Raw genomic sequence first — 20,555 nt, 5'->3', positions numbered from 1 at the left:
CACGTACAGGTCTTTGCTACACGTTCAATAATCTAGAACACTGTAATATATATCTACACGTACAGGTCTTTGCTACACGTTCGATAATCTAGAACACTGTAATATCTACACGTACAGGTCTTTGCTACACGTTCAATAATCTAGAACACTGTAATATCTACACGTACAGGTCTTTGCTACACGTTCAATAATCTAGAACACTGTAATATCTACACGTACAGGTCTTTGCTACACGTTCGATAATCTAGAACACTGTAATATCTACACGTACAGGTCTTTGCTACACGTTCGATAATCTAGAACACTGTAATATCTACACGTACAGGTCTTTGCTACACGTTCATTAATCTAGAACACTGTACTATCTACAGTCTGCCCGCTTTCCGTGAAATAATCGCTAAATTAATGTCATGATTTAAAAACATTGTACATCTGTGAAATGAAATTTTCCAGAAAATGTCCCGGAAGCATTCAAGCTGTTGACTTGTCGTGTATAGTAAATTGAAAGGATGTGGTTATCCACGGTGTAAGCATAGACAGATCTACAGGTACATGTACACTATCGTTAACATGCCGAGAAAGGAAGGCCTCTTTAACGTGTTTAGCCTTTCTTGGTGAAATTGTAGATAAAAGGAGACCCGGTAAACGTGACCCATTGTGTAACTATGTTACGGAGTTGCAGTGGTTCTATAGTTTGGACTCTCTGGCGCTGTTGACCCTGAAACGACTGATAATACAGTGGCACCCCCCCCCCCCCTTTTAAGACACCCCAATTTAAGACTCACTCCCCTTTAAGACTTTTTTTCTTCTCAGACATTCTGCTCTGTACATTAACCCCCTATTTAAAGAGTTACAGACATTCAGCTATACATAGACATTAGACATTCAGCTATACATAGACATTTGCCTACTGAGCTGACTTCAAGTCGGCTGTGCTGCCCTCTTTCTTTTTTGGTGCTATTTAAGACTTTGTGTGGTCTTGAAAGGGGGTTCCCCTTCATTGAAGAAAATCATTACTGAGTACACTATGACTCGCTGCATTGGTATAATGTTTGATGCCTCTCCAGACGCAAGTGCATTCGTCTATCATTGCTTCGCCGTTGGTGTGTCTGGCTTGTGAGTGACTGAATGGTTAATCCCTATTCTTGTTTTTCTATTCCACGTGCATTAGTCACACTGAGAATCAGACATCAGAATACTCGCATATATACTACATGATTATATATATTATATAGATGATTACCCGCTTCGCCGGGTGGATCGCGAGACGGAGTATGCAGCGTGGCGGTTCGCACCGGCTTCGCCGGGATGATCGCGAGACGGAGTATTCAGCGTGGCGGTTCGCCGGCTTCGCCGGCTTAGAGCACGTGTTGACGTGATTGACGCCACACGAAGGAAGGGAGATAAACGCGCAAAACACTGGAGAAGATAAGGAAGAGTTACTGGAAATGGATCTACAGAAAACCCAAAATCGGTTCACCGCGCCACGCTTCGAGCACGTGTTGAAAATTATCATCGACCAGAATGTGTCCGGGGTCTACCTGAATATGCCCACCAAATTTGAAGGAGATCCATCGAGAACTTTGGCCGTGCATCGCGAAGTGACAGACAGACAGACAGACACACACAAGCCGTATATAGATATAGAAGACGCACGGTACACACACACACACACACAAACGCACACATAAACACACACACACACACACACACACACACACACACACACACACACACACACACACACACAACGAACATGATTACAACACACACAAAAAAGACTAGTGAGTCAAATTTGCGTATAGTGTAAATATATTTCTGAAGTTTACAAGCTCCTGCCCAAATAACAATAAAAAAAAAGGGGGGGGGGTGGGGAAAGCGGCTCGAAGTATAATGTATAAGCAGTGTGTATGTCACGTGATTCTTACACAACCACCTCGTTTTTAGGTGAAAATTCCGACGATCACGCGCGCGTGGTTTTGGTGTTCTCGAACAAATCTTACCATCTGTTCATTTATTTAAAAAGTACTCTTACAAGAACATCAACACGAATGACATTTTATTGTTGCACTGGAAGCCAAAGTAGCTGACGTCAACCTTAAAAGAAGTTGTCACTGTTCTTAGTAGGTCACTGTGTCTAGCTAAGTGTAATTAAAGGGAGCTTCAACTTTACCGAGCACATCTTGATTCAAGACACGCATGGAGACTTTTACTTTTGTTTAAGAATCTGGATGGTGTCAATTTTGAATTTGAGATTTGTCTCTAACCAAACTTATATCTGAATAATCACTTTCCGACTTACCATCCTGACGAAGGCAGTTTATCTGCCGAAATATTGATCAAAACAAGTACCTAACCTGGTTACTGGCGTGTCTTCTTTTCATTTTAATATCTGAATCGTGTAAACTGTCCAAAAGGTTTCTACATGGTTTCGTCTGGCTTGTTCCGCAACATGGAACCGTGTCACTCCCGTTAGAAGAACGTCTGCTGTACACGTCAAAGATCCGCACATCACATCTAGCCCACAAGGGGGTCCGAGCCTGGATGGGTCATGGCCTTGACCTTAGCTATCCAGTCATCCACCAGTCGCTCGAGGAGGTTGAGGGGCATGCCTCCGTTCTGCAGAATCACGCTGTGGAAATCAGCCAGCTCAAAATGTGTGCCTGGAACCAATATCACTGGAATGACTCCACACAAGAGATATATAGCTATGGTATAAGTGTTCATTGTTGTAATCTGACGCGTGAAGAAGCAGGCAGACAAAAACTGATACATTTTTATGTTGATCGGATCGTTAGCTAAGAGGTCGATAATACTGAAAAGAAAAGGTGCGCCTTCTTCATTCAGATGAAAGATACCTTCCTCCCCCAACAACCCCCCCCCCCCACACCCCCCCCCACCCACCCACCCTATATAGTCTAGGACGTCGGCCTTCCGTGCAGAAGTATTGTATTGTATTGTACTGTATTGTACTGCGTTGCGTTGTATTGTATTGTGTTTTGTATTGTGTATTGTATTGCATCGTACCGAACTCTATCGTAGTGTAAAGATATCGTTAATATTGTACACTTTTACATTATAGCGTACAAAGTGTCCTTGTTTATAGTACTTATGTACTTCCCTAACTAAGAAGCAAATCACTGACCTAACTGATCAGTGGCTCTCTGTCGCAGCTCTTTGATCTTGATCTCCCCGATCTTGTAAGCAGTGGCCTGGCCTGGCCACGTCAGGTACCGGTCAACCTCGACGGTCAGCCCTTGCCGAGACTCCGCAGTGTTGTCCAACATGTACTGGATAGCTCGGTCACGGTTCCACCTGTAGAAAGTAGTAGTTGTGAAGGCCTTAAAACTAAAATGAGGCCTTATTTCTTGAAATTAAGGCCTGATTTCAGGAAATAAGGCCTGATTTATTTAAGGCCTTATTTGGGGGATTTTGGGGTATAAAGTAAAGGCATACCCCTTTTTGTGGAAGCAGTTCGGCTCACCATCTCAGATCTGGTTCGGCTTTTACATGAGATAAGACCATTTCTTTACTTGTAGCTTACTAACACCAACAAATCAACCAGTGGCTTTTACATGAGATAAGACCATTTCTTTACTTGTAGCTTACTAACACCAACAAATCAACCAGTGGCTTTTACATGAGATAAGACCATTTCTTTACTTGTAGCTTACAAACACCAACAAATCAACCAGTGGCTTTTACAACATTAATTCACGAAAACGTATTTTCACTGTCCATAGAGAGCACACAGGCTGTTCGATTTTGGAATGTGACCAAGTAAAGGCATGGCCTTCTCTCATGAAAAAGCCTAGCGCCTGGTCAGAACATATCACAACTGATCCGTAGCCAGCCTTGTCAGCCCGCGGTTTCAGGGACATTACAGAGACGTGTAACGCTAAACGGCAATGCGGCAACGCAAGATCATTAAGAAAGCGCTAACCCGTTACAAATAACGGACAGTTTAGGACAACACAAAGCAGGACAATGCTATGATGATAACTAGATAAAACTTGACTTTTATGGCTACTTATCCTCAACTAATCCGTCATTGAGCTAACTATAAAAAAAACAAGTCGCGTAAGGCGAAAATACAACATTTAGTCAAGTAGCTGTCGAACTCACAGAATGAAACTGAACGCAATGCAACGCAGCAAGACCGTATACTCGTAGCATCGTCAGTCCACCGCTCACGGCAAAGGCAGTGAAATTGACAAGAAGAGCGGGGGAGTAGTTGCGCTGAGAAGGATAGCACGCTCTTCTGTACCTCTCTTCGTTTTAACTTTCTGAGCGTGTTTTTAATCCAAACATATTATATCTATATGTTTTGGGAATCAGGAGCCGACAAGGAATAAGATCAAAGTGTTTTTAAATTGATTTCGGAAATTTAATTTTGATAATAATTTTTATATATTTAATTTTCAGAGCTTGTTTTTAATCCAAATATAACATATTTATATGTTTTTGGAATCAGCAAATGATGGAGAATAAGATGAACGTAAATTTGGATCGTTTTATAATTTTTTATTTTTTTTTACAATTTTCAGATTTTTAATGACCAAAGTCATCAATTAATTTGTAAGTCACCAAGCTGAAATGCAATACCGAAGTCCGAGCTTTGTCGAACATTACTTGACCAAAATTTCAACCAATTTGGTTTAAAAATGAGGGCGTGACAGTGCCGCCTCAACTTTCACGAAAAGCCGGATATGACGTCATCAAAGACATTTATCAAAAAATGAAAAAAAAGTATGGGGATTTCATACCCAGGAACTCTCATGTCAAATTTCATAAAGATCGGTCCAGTAGTTTAGTCTGAATCGCTCTACACACACACACAGACAGACACACAGACAGACAGACACACACACACACACACACACACACACACACACACACACACACACACACACACACACACATACACCACGACCCTCGTCTCGATTCCCCCCTCTACGTTAAAACATTTAGTCAAAACTTGACTAAATGTAAGAACGTGATGCTTACCCAAAGTAATGCAATCCTGTATCCACTACCAAACGGCAGGCACGAAATATTTCGTCCGAGTAGCGTCCCATTCTGTTTTTAAAAAAAGAAGCAGAAGTAACAGAAATATATATACTTTTTAAACTGAATTACTTTCTTATGATATGTTGCAAACTACTGTATCTTCAAAACACATCAGAAAAAAGTCTTCAAGTCAGAAGGCACAAAACTAAAAGGAAGAAACAGAAGAAGGATGGATTACCAGTCAGAGCGAGAGAGTGACTCAAAACTCGACATTCCGTACATTGACTCAAGCCTGAATTGTCCAGATTATCGTTTCGGAATAATTAGCAGCAACCAGAGCTAAAACAACAACAACAACAACGACGATGTCAACAACAACGACGATGTCAACAACAGCAACAACAACAACAACAACATGCACAGCTACGCGCATTTCTTTATACACATTTTTTTTTAAATATCCCTTTCTTTAAAACCTCATGCACGCTTAAGATATTCTGTTCATAACCTCTGTACATTCTCTTCCATTTTTAAGATCGAATTTTCTCAGATTTCTAGAGTTCTTAAAAGTGGGTTCTACTGTAGCAGGAAAATGTCATTCATGCAAGTGGCAAATGAAATTCATGTCATTCATTCTTTTTTAGTGGCTTCACTCACAACATGTAGTCATCTGTGTACATCCCCAGCTCTTCGCCAAGGTACTCGGAATACAGCGCCCAACCCTGAATACAAAATGTCCAAAACTGTCAGTTCCACATGAAATGGGCGATTTCTTGAAAGATCACTCCGCTTCATACTTTTAGTTGCTAAAATTAGCAAAGCATGTACGAACGTCGCACACTTATTTGAGATACGTCACACGCACGCCAGCACGCAAGCAAGCACGCACGTGTGTGTGTGTGTGTGCGTGTGCGTGCGTGTGTGTGTGTGTGCGTGTGTGTTTGTGGGCGTGTGTGTGTGTGTGCGTGTGTGTGTTTGTGCGTGCGTGTGTGTGTGTGCGTGCGTGTGTGTGTGCGTGTGTGTGTGTGCGTGCGTGTGTCACAGTGTGCGTGCGTGTGTGTATGTGTGCGTGCGTGTGTGTGTGCGTGCGTGTGTATGTGTGTGTGCGTGTGTGCGTGCGTGTGTGTGTGCGTGCGTGTGTGTGCGTGTGTGCGTGCGTGTGTGTGTGTGTGCGTGCGTGTGTGCGTGTATGCGTGCGTGCGTGCGTGTGTGTGTGTGTGCGCGTGTGTGTGTGTGTGTGCGTGTGTGTGTTTAATTTGGGGTTGGCGTGAGAGGGAGGGATGGCCGATTTGTCCTTCACTGGGGGGCTATTCAGTGCCTTGGGTGGTTGATGCCTGTGCCGAAGGCGTATCACTTCTAATTAATTGTTTGAGTGATAGGGGAGGGAAAAGAGGGTGGGGGTAGAAATGTACCTCGAGATAGGCAGTGTTGATGGGGAAGGTGGCAGGCATTCTGTAGTAGTGATCATCTTCCACGAACGCTCTGTACTTGGGGATGGTGGAGGTCAAAGAGTAAATACTCTGCAACGAAAAATCTATCGTCAGCAATGCCCTTGCACATTTTATCATTTCATTTCATTTTCATTACTTTATTGCCCCATCGCGGAGAAATTCGGGTCGCTTCCTCCCGACGGAAAGCTAGCAGCAACAGAGTCGTGCTTACCAAGGTGTATGCGTGTAATCAGCCACCTGCACTTATGGCAGAATGACAGAGGTCTTTTACGTGCCACAGTGGTGACACGGGGTTGGAACATGGATACCGTCTTCGAGTCTGCACATACTCAGCCCGTATTCGAACCCGCGACCGACCCCAGTATCACAAGTCCAGTTCTCTACCAACTGAGCTATCGGGCCCCCAAGCTTAAAAAAAAATCATCTTGAAGACGACACCAGCAAGATGTGTGACGGGCGCTGTGGCGGGGTGGTAAGACGTCGGCCTCTTAATCGGAAGGTCGTGGGTTCGAATCCCGGCCGCGGTCGCCTGATTTTTCCGATCTCCCAGATCAACGTATGTGCAGACCTGCTAGTGGCTTATCCCCCTTCGTGTGTACACGCAAGCACAATACCAAGTGCGCACGGAAAAGATCCTGTAATCCATGTCAGAGTTCGGTGGGTTATAGAAACACGAAAATACCCAGCATGCTTCCTCCGAAAGTGGCGTATGGCTGCCTACATGGCGGGGTAAAAACGGTCATAAAATTCCACTCGTGCAAAAGCACGAGTGTACGAGGGGGTTTCAGCCCACGAACGCAGAAGAAGAAGAAGAAGACACAAACAAAGTGGAGAGGCTTCTTGTGGTACTGGTATCTATACCTGCAAATGATGCCCGGGCACCGTTTCGTGAAGAGACAGAGACATCGCACTAATCATGGCCCTGAAACAAGAAAAGCCTGAATGATAGATGATTAAGCTGAGCTTCATTTTATTGATCACACACGAATGCTACTGCGATTAAATTCTGTGACACAGAACAAACCGTGCCGAGCACACACAGTCAACAAGAACAAGAAAATAACATTATTTTTAAATATGAAAATAAAATAAAATAAAACAAAATAAAATAACCCAACCAGATTTAGTTTTACGTACCAAAACACAAACCCTGGACCCAACCAAAGCAAACCAAAGACAACCGTCCCCCACCCCCCTCCCCTCTAAACCCCCCCCCCCCCACTAACAACAACAAGAACAACAAAAGTACACACTCACACACACACCCTCCCCCCAAAACACACACACACACACACAACACACACACACACACACACACACACACACACACACACACACAACCACCAGGGCGAACCAAACCCAACTCAAACGAACCAAGGACAACCCAACCAAAACGAACGAACCGAGGACAAGCAAACCAAAGCAACCCCAACCCAACCAAACCCAACCAAAACGAAGCGAGGACAAAAAAAGTCAAACCCACATCACAATGGTTGTCCACGCCCACTTACTTCTGTTTTGGGTGCATGACGTTGGCGTAGAAGATACCTGGCACGGAGCCATCGGGTGTCCCTGAGGCGTACTGGCCACCCGGCCCGTCGAACGGCATCGGCTCCACTCTGAAGAAAAAAGGAAAGAGAGAATGCGTTATGTCCTACAGGTTAAATATTTCGCCTTTTAAGGACAAGATATGGGTTATATGAGTTTCACGCCCTCACGGCTTTTGACGAGATACACTATAGTGTTTGCGTGTTTAGGTGGTATCAGCCATCTGCACTTATGGCAGAATAACCAAGATTTTTTACGTGCCAATGTGGTGACACGGAGGTGGGACAAGGCTTCCGTCTCTGGGTCTGCAGATAATCTCTGGGTCTGCACATAAAGTTGACCCGTGTCCGTTCCGGCCCGAATTCGAACCTGCGACCTTTCGATCACAAGTCCAGTGCTCTACCAACTCAGCTACCGACACCACCCCCCCCCCCCCACACACACACACTCTGACACACCACCCAACAAACAAATTACATGACCAGGGAAAAGAAGTGCTCAGAACAGAACACTACACGTCATTTGTTTTGTTTGCTATTGAAGCCCTCTGGCGCTTTGCTCCGTGGGGCTTCAAATAATTATTGGGCTTTGGGAGAGCGCGAATTAATGCACGATCATCATCTCAAAGTTTCAAATGGAAGCATATCAATGTGTAAATGCAAAACGATGCAAGTTAAGATAATTTGTTTTATATCATGAGATTTCAAAGCCAATTATTATACTATATGATAAGTACTTACTTAAGTGGCAGATTGGGGATATCTTTAAACATGGTAGAAAGCTTGGGGAAGATGCGATTGAAGATGTAATCGTTGAATATTCGCAGCACTTCTTCCTGGAGAAAAATAAGTGTAAACAGAAGCAAAAAGGTTACATATCAATTTATTTCCTTGAATCAAATTCAAATTACAATCTAAATTAACCCAAATACGGTGTAGCGAGTATGCACAAAAGGTGGAAGTTTCATTCCGCTATTTGATTCACATTAGGCCTAAAAAAAAAATAGGTGTGGTTACGGTAACCCGACCTACCCTATTTTTAGGGGCCGATCCTATAACTTTTTATTACATTTGTCAACAAAAAAAACAGTGCAAAAAACGCAATGAAAGCGAAAGCGCCCGTGTCGCACACTTATTTCCCTTTCAAGTAGGTTTAATTTGTACACATTAAAAAAAAAAGGGATTGCCTACCTACCTACCCTATTTTTTTGTGGCTATGTTACCGTAACCACACCTATTTTTTTTTTGGCCTTAGTCAGTGTAAGTATAGGAGGCATACTCTCAGAGGGACCCCTTCTCACTTTTTCTATCACCCATCAAACATATGCCTTGAGTGTCTGCGCATCTACGTATGTTTTTATTTCCTTGTTTGTTCGTTCGTTTTATTTGTTAATCCTTAATTAGAGTTCGGTTATTTTAAACTAAGGACAGATTGTAAGAAAAGACATAGCCTTAAAACTTCTATCCTTGTAAAATGAATCATCATCATCATCATCATCATCATCATCATCATCATCATCATCATCATCATCATCATCATCATCATCATCATCATCATCTTTACCTTTCACCACAAACTTGAAAAAGGACAGTATCTCACTGATGTGTTGACGTGAAATCTGGCATCAGTTCGGATCTTGTCGTAGAATTCTTTGATGGTTCCAGAAAACTGAAGACGTTTCAGAGCCTGTGGAAAGATGGAAAACGACTGAACCTTGATGTTAAAAAAAGACAGAGATACGTTCTTTGTTAAGGAGCTAAGTATAAATATTACATTTCACTACGGAGAGCCACGATAAAATGAACGTTTTTGTGAATGCCTCTATATATGTTTTTTGTGCCTTTCAACCGTATGTCTATGACAGGTGTACAAGTACCCAATGCAACAACAACAAGAAGCCCCACAGGCACTTTGTCCCTGGGCTTTAAATGATCCAATACAGAGGTCTTATGTCTCCAATTGCCCGTATGTACTTATGTCTTGCGAGTTCGTTCCCCTGGTATTTTTTTGTCACTGAGAGCAGAAACGGATGATGTTTGTGCAACCACCTACCATGCCCTCATTTCTGCGCTGTATGTCACTTCTAGGGGATATAGCTCAGTTGGTAGCGCGCTGGATTTGTATTCAGTTGGCCGCTGTCAGCGTGAGTTCGATCCCAGGTTCGGCGGAAATTTATTTCAGAGTCAACTTTGTGTGCAGACTCTCTTCGGTGTCCGAACCCTCCCCCCGTGTACACTACATTGGGTGTGCACGTTAAAGATCCCACGATTGACAAAAGGGTCTTTCCTGGCAAAATTGCTCAGGCACAGTTAATAATTGTCTACCTATACCCGTGTGACTTGGAATAATAGGCCGTGAAAGGTAAATATGCGCCGAAATGGCTGCAATCTACTGGCCGTATAAAATTTCATCTCACACGGCATCACTGCAGAGCGCCTAGAACTGTAACCACGGAATATACGCGATATAAGCGTCATTGATTGATTGATTGATGGTGTCCAGCATACAATACGCCCAGCCCTTTGTTTCTTCAGTGTGACACAAAAGGGGCGTGATGTTGAACTTAAGCGTTGTAAATTCATTGCTCAGGATCCATTGCAAGTTAAGCATCCAATTTGACAGAACCTGCTCTTGTAAGCACAACAAGTCATTTGAGATACCTTTGAAGTTACGGAATGAACTGTACAGATGCCTTTCATTTACATGGGTTTTAGAAGGAAAACATCGGCACAACCATGTTTGCAAAGGAAGGGAGGCAACGCTATCGATACTACGTATGCATTTTCTTGTCATTTTTGTCGATCAAATAATAAAATAAATTAACTATTTTTAAGTTTGGAGCTCAATCTGCCAATTAATTTAACAGTAAATATTCTTTGGTTTGATTAAAGGAACTTGTATGAAAAATAAGTCCATATATAATGCCACTGGATTTTGATATATGAATTTGCAAACGCTAAGGGGCTCTGCTCAAATATGTAACTTCAGCAGGACCGACGACGCACTGCAGATTATACCAGCCCGCTACACGTTGCATGAAAGGAAAACAGGCCAAGTACTCGTCATAATCCCTATCGCGGCATAAATAATATGCAGTGCGTCGTCTGTGCCGCTGAAACTGCGCAAGTATATTCTGCCCATAATGTTCAACATTACCCCAAAAGGGGTTCATGTTCACTCACAGCATTCATGTTTCCTTGTATCCGAGCCACCTCCTTCAGACCCAGGTCGTGAACTTGCTGCGGTGTCATGTCGGTCGTGGTGTGGAACTTGAGGCAGGTCTCGTAGATCGCCTTGCCGTCGGCCCACCCCGAGACACCCAAGCTTGTACGGGTAGCGGGGAAGTAACTCTTCTGCAAGTATGCCTTGAGACGGAGCATGGCCTCGTTGATATCGTACACTGCCTTATCTGCCCTTGCCCGCAGTGACGCTCTGATCGGACAAGAAACGTGGGATATCAAAATGTATCGCATTCAGGGATGGACTAAGTGTGTGAGAGGGAGGAGTTTCCAACGGGTACAGGGTCTGGCCTTGCCCCCCGGGCTATTTTGGGTCTCTCCTTGAGAAAAAAAGGTTCATTGTCGGGTACGGTGGGGTAAGGGGGTGGGCTTCCGGAACCCAGCCCCAACAACCCCCCCCCCCCCCCCTCCCACTAGATCCAGCCCGGACACTGCTCTGATTTAGTTGAATAGACAAGGCTTCTACTTACTGTGCGTCCCTGTGCACTGTACAGACTAGCTGGGGAAAATACGTACCAGAAATTCTTGAAGGGGTTCCCGCGACCCACTCAACACGAGCAAGGCTGATTTGCACGAGAAAGTTTCCACCCCAAAGGCAGCGAGCCTGTGATTTAAACCAATTTGGCTCCGCGGCTGGCTTCTGTTTGGGTGGTCACTTTCTCTTGTACTGGATTGGAACCCATGACCCTGGGGATCACAAGTCCAGTGCTCTACCCACTGAGCTACAGGGCCCCCATCATTTCATTTCATTTTCATACTCTAGTATCCCAATGCTGGCAAATTCGGGTCACTTCCTCCCAGCGGAAAGCTAGCAGAAACAAGAGTCGCGCTACCCAGGTGTGTGCGTGTTTAGGTGTAATCAGCCACCTGCACTTATGGCAGAATGACCGAGGTCTTGTACGTGCCACTGTGGTGACATGGAAACCGTCTCTGAATCTGCACATAAAGTTGATCCGTGTCCGTCCCTGCCGGGATTTGAACCTGCGACATAATGGCAAAAAAGGAGGAAGTGGTGATGAGGAGTACCGTTTGGCGAGTGGTACTTGCGAGCTGTCCAACCGTGTGGTGAAGGCTGGCTGGTAGAACGGATTGTTGTCAACATGTGCAGTCTTCTGCACAAGGCTGTCGATCTGGTCTGGGACACCGGCCTGCAACAGCGTGCGACAGGGTGATAATAACACTAATAACGACACTATCTTGTCTATACAAATCAGTACATTAAACTTGAAACAGGGTGATAATAACAATAATAAATACAAACTTTATTGTCTATCAAAATGAGTGCATTCAAATGGAAAATTTTCTTCGACGCATCCACCTCCCAACCTTCACCGTGCTTCCTTGGTCGTGGACGACCCAGAGCCTCACAAAAGTGTCTGCATCTCTAAAACTATTGGGAGTTTTTGATTAAGACTTCATGTAATCCTCTAACACCATAGAACCTCCCTATCGACCAACAAATAAATAATGACGTCATTTGAACTCCACAGTCCGGATGGCGTGGGCCATGGACGACCCAAATGGAATTAAAGAAGGCATTTTACAGTGTTTATCCCTATTCGGGTGGCGTGGGTCGTGTTCGACCCATACTTTTTACGTTGAATCCTTCTTTAGAAAGTATGGGCCGTACACGACCCACATCATCCGGACTGTGTAGTCCAAAGCGTGACCCGGTTAAGGTTAACGATTTAAAGACACTTATTTTGATAAGAATTTTTCCACAGAAATGACAAAATACAGAATGTGCAAGGTAAAGGGTTCTCGATGCTATGGTCAATACTATAGGTTCACGCACGCAGGAGTACACACACACACACACACACACACACACACACACACACACACACATCTCTCCCCCCCCTCTCTCTCTCTCTCTCTCTCTCTCTCTCTCTCTCTCTCTCTCTCTCTCTCTCTCTCTCTCTCTCTCTCTTTACACCCCCGGTATAGGGGTGTGTATAGGTTTCGCTCGATGTGTTTGTTTGTTTGTTTGTTTGTTTGTGTTCGCATATAGATCTCAAGAATGAACGGACCGATCGTCACCAAACTTGGTGAACAGGTTCTATACGTTCCTGAGACGGTCCTTACAAAAATTGGGACCAGTCAAACACACGGTTAGGGAGTTATTGGTGGATTAAGATTATACAAGGACTTATAGAGGGACGTCTTAATGGTCAAAGGGAAATAACCATTCTCACTCAGTCACTGCCACCAACTGAGAAGGTTATTTCCCTTTGACGGGGGTGTTTTTCCTACCTCGGAGGAATTTCTTGTTTTCTTCATTCACAGTGTATTGTTAGGATGAATGGTACATTCATGGTTGCTTTCTGTCTGTCCTAACACGGCGGACCACTTTACACGGCTGACAGTAGTGTTCTTTCCCAGATACCTTGAATTTCGTTATTTGAAATAGAGTACTGTACGCTTTCTGGTTATTCACCAGCTCTCTCTCCCTCTCTGTGTCTGTCTGTCTGTCTGTCTATGTCTGTCTGTCTGTCTGTGTGTCTGTCTGTGTGTCTGTCTGTCTGTTTGTCTGTCTGTATCTGCCTGTCTGTATCAGTCTGTCTGCCTGTCTGTCTGTCTTTCTGTATCAGTCTGTTTGTCTGTCTGTCTCCCTCTCTCTCTCCAACTTACTACGGATACGTTGTTCAGCGTGCGCCCTGTAGACACAGCTATTTCCAGGAGTTGTATTTCTTGGTCAATCTGAAATAAACAACAACAAAAAAGCAGTAAACAAAACATACAATATTCTTATTCAAGAATTTGTTTGCTGATTTGAAGCAGATGTGGTCAGGTTTTAATGCATATAATTATTGGATAATTCAGCGTTTCTCTGTGACTTTTGCATCATACTTAAATAAGTAAATAAATAAATCAGCAAGTAGATAACTACAAAAGTAAACCACTCAGTAACTTAATACCTTCCCGGGAAGCTTGAGAAGCCTCTGCAGGTAGTTCTCGAAGTCCCCAATGGTGGAGAAAGGCATGATGGTGGCCATGCGAGTAGGGTCCGCTGTGTCACCTTCCAGAAAGTTCACAGGATTCACCGTGAAATACCTGCATCATGTCGTGTTTTCCTTGTTACACATACATCACATGTTATTGTCGTTGATCAGTTTTTATTGTCGTTGATCAGTTTTTATGGTTGTTGATCAGTTTGTATTGTCGTTGATCAGTTTTTATGGTCGTTGATCAGTTTTTATGGTCGTTGATCAGTTTTTATGGTCGTTGATCAGTTTTTAAGGTCGATAATCAGTTTTTAAGGTCGTTGATCTGTTTTTACTGTTGTTGATCAGTTTTTATTGTCGTTGATCTGTTTGTATTGCTGTTGATCAGTTTTTATTGCCGTTGATCCGTTTTTATTGCCGTTGATCCGTTTTTTTTGCCTATGTTATCGTAAACATTTTTTGTTGTTGGCCTAACTGACCATTAAAATCACCCCAAAGGATCCCCGACGAGGGTGTTTTATTATTTTTTTTCAACATGTTTATTTTTATTTTTACGAGTTTTTTTTTCTTCTATATTATTAACCTGTCCATAGCGACCACCTGTCTATGAAAAAAACTTGGTTGGTACCTTGAGTGGTTGTTACAGACAGGTTTTACTGTAGCTCAGAATGTAGAGCTCTGGACTTGTGATCTTTGGGTCACAGATTTGCGGTCTTTGGGTCACAGACTTGTGATCTTTGGGTCACAGATTTGCGATCTTTGGGTCACAGATTTGTGATCTTTGGGTCACAGATTTGTGATCTTTGGGTCACAGATTTGTGATCTTTGGGTCACAGATTTGTGATCTTCGGGTCACAGGTACGAATCCAACCCAGAACTGACACAGGTCAACTGTATGCGATGATTCAGACGACAGTATCCATCTCACTTCTGCGAGACGTGTAGGCGGCCGATTACACCTAAAAACGCATACATTTGGGTAGCGCGAATTGTGTTCCCTGGTAGGTAACTACCACTATTTCCCAACAAAGGAACAATGCATTGTGAAGATGAAAATCCAATGATAGGAGAAAGCATAACTGACGAAGACCTGCATGAGCTAGTCTCCTGCTACCTCTGGATGACACTATAAACATGATCATTATATCATTTCACTTTAAATTTCTCCCAGTGGAAAGCTCGCAGCAACAAGAGTCACGCTACCCAGGTGTGTGCGTGTTAAGGTGAAATCAGCCACCACCATTTATGGCAGAATGACCTAGTTCTTTTATGTGCCACTGCGGCGGTGACACGGGGGTGGGACATGATGGATACCGTCTCTGAGTCTGCACACAAAGTTGATCCGTATTCGTCCCGGCTGGGATTCGAACCCGTGACCCTGGGATCAAAAGTCCAGTGCTCTACCAGCTGAGCTACCCGGGACCCTAGGATCACAAGTCCAGTGCTCTACCAGCTGAGCTCCCCGGCTACCCTACTACTTCTACTGCTTTTTTTCTTTCTTTATTTGGTGTTTAACGTCGTTTTTAACCGTTCAAGGTTATATCGCGACGGGGAAAGGAGGGGGGGGGTGTGGGATAGAGCCACTTGTTAATTGTTTCTTGTTCACAAAAGCACTAATCAAAAAATTGCTCCAGGGGCTTGCAACGTAGTACAATATAATTTATGACCTTACTGGGAGAATGCAAGTTTCCAGTACAAAGGACTTAACATTTCTTACATACTGCTCGACTAAAATCTTTACGAACATTGACTATATTCTATACAAGAAACACTTAACAAGGGTAAAAGGAGAAACAGAATCCGTTAGTCGCCTCTAACGACATGCTGGGGAGCATCGGGTAAATTCTTCCCCCTAACCCGCGGGGGGAACTTCTACTGCTACTAATATAACAAAGAACTGACGAGTTCCACTGTGCACCGTCCAGAAAGGTCTGCAGGAAGCCCTTGAAGATGTCCAGGTCCAGCCTCTGTGTCTGATCAAGAGCGGTCCTGTCTATTGCACTCACACGGCTCAGGTAGTCCGCCACCTGCACCTGCACAGACAGACAGACGGATAAACACACGCACACAAACACGCACGCAAACATTTGTTGGAGCGGAATAGGTGAGTATAGTTTAGATCGGCGTTTATTGTGGTATATTACTGTTCTTGTTGTATTGGATTAAAGTATGTTCACAAATAAATACCAATTTGCTATTACTATTAGCCTAATGTTTCTTATTCGTACCAACCAGAACAGATCAACCAAGTTAAAATCAACCAAGTTAAATGTCAATTGTCCTCCAATTTGCTGTGCCTAGTATCCGTATCATTGGACAAAATAAACAGAGCTTAGGCCAAAAAAAAAATAGGTCTGTTTACGGTAACCCGACCGACCCTAGTTTTTTCGCGCGACCCTAGACTTTTTTTGGCATTTGGGGGAAAAAAAAAAAAAAAGGTTTTTTTTGGCAAAATAACGTAAAAATATGGTTTTTTGGAAAAAAAAAAAAAATCCCGACCTACCGACCCTATGTTTTTGGCCTATGTTACCGTAAACAGACCTTTTTTTTTTTTTGGCCTTACCTTCCTCTGTGTGTAGGTATCGGGAGCAAAAGACTCGACTATATCGTTGTGGCGGGATTCTCCAACAGACGTGGAGAACATGGGTGCATCGAGCATGCGCCATTCCCAGAATTCCTGTTCCAGTTTAGTTAAGGTTTCCGAGACCGGCTCTTGGCGTGTATGGCGATGTGAACTGCATAGCACACCTTGAAAACAACAACAAAACAAAAATCAGATGAGGAGGAGAGGAAAGAGAACAGAGGGGGAAGAGAGAGAGAGAGAGAGAGAGAGAGAGAGAGAGAGAGAGAGAGAGAGAGGGAGGAGGGAGGAGGGAGGGAGGAGGGAGGGAGGGAGGGAGAGAGGGAGGGAGAGAGAGAGAGACAGACAGACAGACAGACAGACAGACAGACAGACAGGCAGACAGACAGACAGATCAAAACAAATTTTATTTTTCGAGGGTTGTGGCATAAGCAATACAACGAGCTTTTTTTCAACTAGGCCTCGCCCAGAGAGGGGACTGACTAATCTCATCACATATTTACACGGACATTTGCGGAGAGAGAGAGAGAGAGAGAGAGAGAGAGAGAGAGAGAGAGAGAGAGGGAGAGAGAGAGAGAGAGAGAGAGAGAGAGAGAGAGAGAGAGAGAGAGAGAGAGAGAGAGAGAGAGTTGAAGGAGCGGGTTGACATATTCTAAGTGTAAGGGCCACCGACCCGTTGTCATCCTGGTTTATCGCAGCTCCTGTCTGTCTTTTCTCAGTCTGCTTTGTCCCGGCCTGCCACAACCCAGCCTGCCACAACCCAGCCTGCCACAACCCAGCCTGCCACAACCCAGCCTGCCACAACCCAGCCTGCCACAACCCAGCCTGCCACAACCCAGCCTGCCACAACCCAGCCTGCCACAACCCAGCCTGCCACAACCCAGCCTGCCACAACCCAGCCTGCCACAACCCAGCCTGCCACAACCCAGCCTGCCACAACCCAGCCTGCCTTGTTGTTGGTATCTTTTCTTATTATCTTTTATTGTTTTGTGCATGAATGTGTCGATGGTGACACCCCAGTCTGCCACAACCCAGCCTGCCTTGTCCCGATTGGACTGCGGCAGACTGGGACAAAGTGGACTGAGATGCGGCAGACTGGGGTGTCACCATCAACCCATTCATGCACAAAACAATAAAAGATAATAAGAAAAGATACTAACATTATAGACATACAAACTGTCTCCCGTTTAGGCCGCAGCTGTGTCGCAAGCAGAGCTAACCGTAGAAAAGTCTTCCGCTGACGTTGCATACAAAACGTCACCAATCATGACGCCACCAAGAACGCAGCGAGGAACCGACCGAATCGCTTCCCATTTTCCCCCAGCATTGATGTAGCAGGCATGATGCTTGGCCTAATTTGTCACACACACAAACGCACACGCACAGACACACACACAGAGGAACGAAGGGAGACACTGAAAGGGAGACAAATAAAGAACAAACCCCGCTAATAGAGAAAGGCAGGAACAGGAGTTACCACCAAACAAATGAACTATGCTGCAAAACAAGATTCATACAGCACATGAAACTTAATTACAATACAAATAAAATTGCAAGCACATTATCTTCTTTTTTTTAACACTACAACAAACCTGGTGTAAATGCCAAGAGAAGCGTCAGGTACAGCATCATGCCCTCTGGGAGAAAAAACACCAAAAAAATAAATGCATGAAAGAATAATGGAAGGGCGCTGGTTCTGTGTGACGCTTATTTCTCGAGATAAGTGTGACCATATGACGTCATTTCAGCTTTCGTCTTCCCAGATATTTTCCAATCATTGTCATTTCCCAGTTCTGGGGTCGTTTTTTCTGACCTGACAAGTTGAGAGAAGCAATGACATTTTATTTTTGCGAAGCAGCTGAACACGAAAAGGAAAGAAAGCGTACAGAAGTATGTTGATACTTCGGAGAAAATTAAGATGTCTTCTTTTCGTCTGCTTTGAACGTAGCAAGACTTTACAGCGCACACGTCACAATGCATGTTGTTATTTTACTTTCTTCGAAGTACCATAGATTTGTTCGTGACCATTTTTTCGAACTGTGCATTGTTTGATAACGGTAAAAACACATTTGAATACAAAATCGCCAAGAAATTTGAATCGTTTGCCCCGGAACTGCAAAGACGATATGCCAAAAACAAAAAATTCTAGCTCAAAACCCTGTAACAGACGGGTAGTGTCACATTATTATTTTTATATGCGCACACAAAAACACACGCACATGCTCTCTCTCTCTCTCTCTCTCTCTCTCTCTCTCTCTCTCTCTCTCTCTCTCTCTCTCTCTCTCTCTCTCTCTTTTACACCGGCTTTATAACATAACAGAATATGAAACGCATGAGAGGAAGAACTCCTCTTGACATTTGCACATTCATTTAATATACTGATGAGGCTAAGGAACAGCTGTCGGCATCACACACACACACACACACACACACACACACACACACACACACACACACACACACACACACACACACACAGAAAGAAAGTGTGAAAGACAGACAGACAGACGGAAATAAATGGACATACATACAGACAGAGACGGAGAGAAATAGACCACACAAAAAGACCGACAGACCGACAGAGGCAGAGACACAGAGATGTAAGCTTACCTGGTATTGTTATTGTTCTCGTCGATAAGTATCAGTTAAGCGCGTATGTAACAGCAGTTTGCAGCAATATCGATATTAAAAATGCATGAGTGCAAGTATTCGCATGGACAAACTTTACGGACTTTTAACGTAGCCCACATCTCTGCAGTGACAAACATAGCAACTCGTCGCGTGTTCATGTTAAACCTACTTCAGTGTGGCAAAATACAGACAAGAGAGTTTCCACGTTGAATCACACATGTGTATATTCACTGGTTATTGCTTTGGACACTTTAACTGTAGTAATATATTAACTGAAGACACTTTGACCTCCAAGTAGATTTCTCGCCATATAATTATTAGGCCTATATACTGTGGTTCAAACGTAGTATATTTACAACAAGTGACCCGTTTACTTTACCTTAGTCCGTGTTCCCACGTTGACACGATTTTATCAAGACAGAAAAGTAAGCTTACAAGTCGTAACTTGAGTTTGTAGATAAGCTCTCAGCTGTTTGCATTCATGTCTACACTCACCTGTCATTTATTCTTAAAGGTAGTGTCCTTCCAGTGTAAACGATCAAATACACCATCACATGTTTGTCCAAGATTTACACGGGATAAGGCCTAAAAAAAGAAATAGGTGTGGTTACGGTAACCCGACCTACCCTATTTTTGGGGGCCGACCCTATAACTTTTTTTATTACATTTGTCAAAAAAATACCCAAAACAACAAGTAAACGAGTGCAGAAAACGCAATGAAAGCGAAAGCGCCCGAGTCGCACACTTATTTCCCTGTCAAGTAGGTTTAATTTGTACACATTAGAAAAAAAAGTTAAAAAAAAAAAAGTGATTGCCTACCTTCCTACCCTATTTTTTTGGGCTATGTTACCGTAACCACAACTATTATTTTTTTTGGCCTAAACACATTAGTCAACTGAGCCTCCTTCTCTTGTGACATGGGAAGTAACTCCGTCAATGTTACACTTTTTTTTTAAACGTAGCAAAGTAACCACTGAAAGTTGTTCGAGCTTGCTCAAACTGAGCACTTTTCCTTTTCCTCCTGTGACATGGGAAGTAACTGCGTCAATTTTAAACTCTTTTTTTTTTAAACGTAGCAAACTAACGACTTTGAGTTTTTCGAGCTTGCTCAAACCTCGCGAGGAGCCAGAAGAAACGAAAACTGATATGT

At 43.6% G+C, this 20,555-nt stretch overlaps 1 protein-coding gene and 1 non-coding gene across 5 annotated transcripts; both read right to left on the bottom strand.

Annotated features, from left to right (window-relative positions):
• Positions 1-1,789: 1,789 nt before the first annotated feature.
• On the bottom strand, positions 1,790-19,964 carry LOC138947086 (uncharacterized). Of its 4 annotated transcripts, none has more exons than XM_070318532.1 (17): positions 19,901-19,964; positions 18,367-18,411; positions 16,757-16,941; positions 16,096-16,226; positions 14,167-14,302; positions 13,880-13,948; positions 12,275-12,396; positions 11,192-11,441; positions 9,609-9,695; positions 8,750-8,844; positions 7,973-8,080; positions 7,323-7,383; positions 6,423-6,530; positions 5,668-5,732; positions 5,008-5,079; positions 3,146-3,315; positions 1,790-2,663 (listed from the first exon to the last, which is right to left on the bottom strand). In XM_070318532.1, exons 1-17 carry the CDS (start codon positions 19,905-19,907, stop codon positions 2,518-2,520), a joined length of 1,857 nt encoding a protein of 618 aa, XP_070174633.1. In that variant the 5' UTR covers positions 19,908-19,964; the 3' UTR covers positions 1,790-2,517. The 4 variants fall into 4 exon arrangements, with proteins under 4 accessions (XP_070174633.1, XP_070174637.1, XP_070174647.1 ...); XM_070318536.1 differs by lacking the exon at positions 19,901-19,964 and adding an exon at positions 19,785-19,876; XM_070318546.1 differs by lacking the exon at positions 19,901-19,964 and adding an exon at positions 19,385-19,406.
• Positions 15,543-15,616, bottom strand: Trnak-uuu (transfer RNA lysine (anticodon UUU)). The gene has a single exon. It is a non-coding gene; the product is annotated as a tRNA-Lys (tRNA).
• Positions 19,965-20,555: the final 591 nt, after the last annotated feature.

The sequence above is a fragment of the Littorina saxatilis genome, linkage group LG1 (genome assembly GCF_037325665.1).
Source record: "Littorina saxatilis isolate snail1 linkage group LG1, US_GU_Lsax_2.0, whole genome shotgun sequence".
In the NCBI taxonomy this organism is placed as follows: domain Eukaryota; kingdom Metazoa; phylum Mollusca; class Gastropoda; order Littorinimorpha; family Littorinidae; genus Littorina; species Littorina saxatilis.
This window is presented reverse-complemented; position numbering and strand designations above follow the sequence as displayed.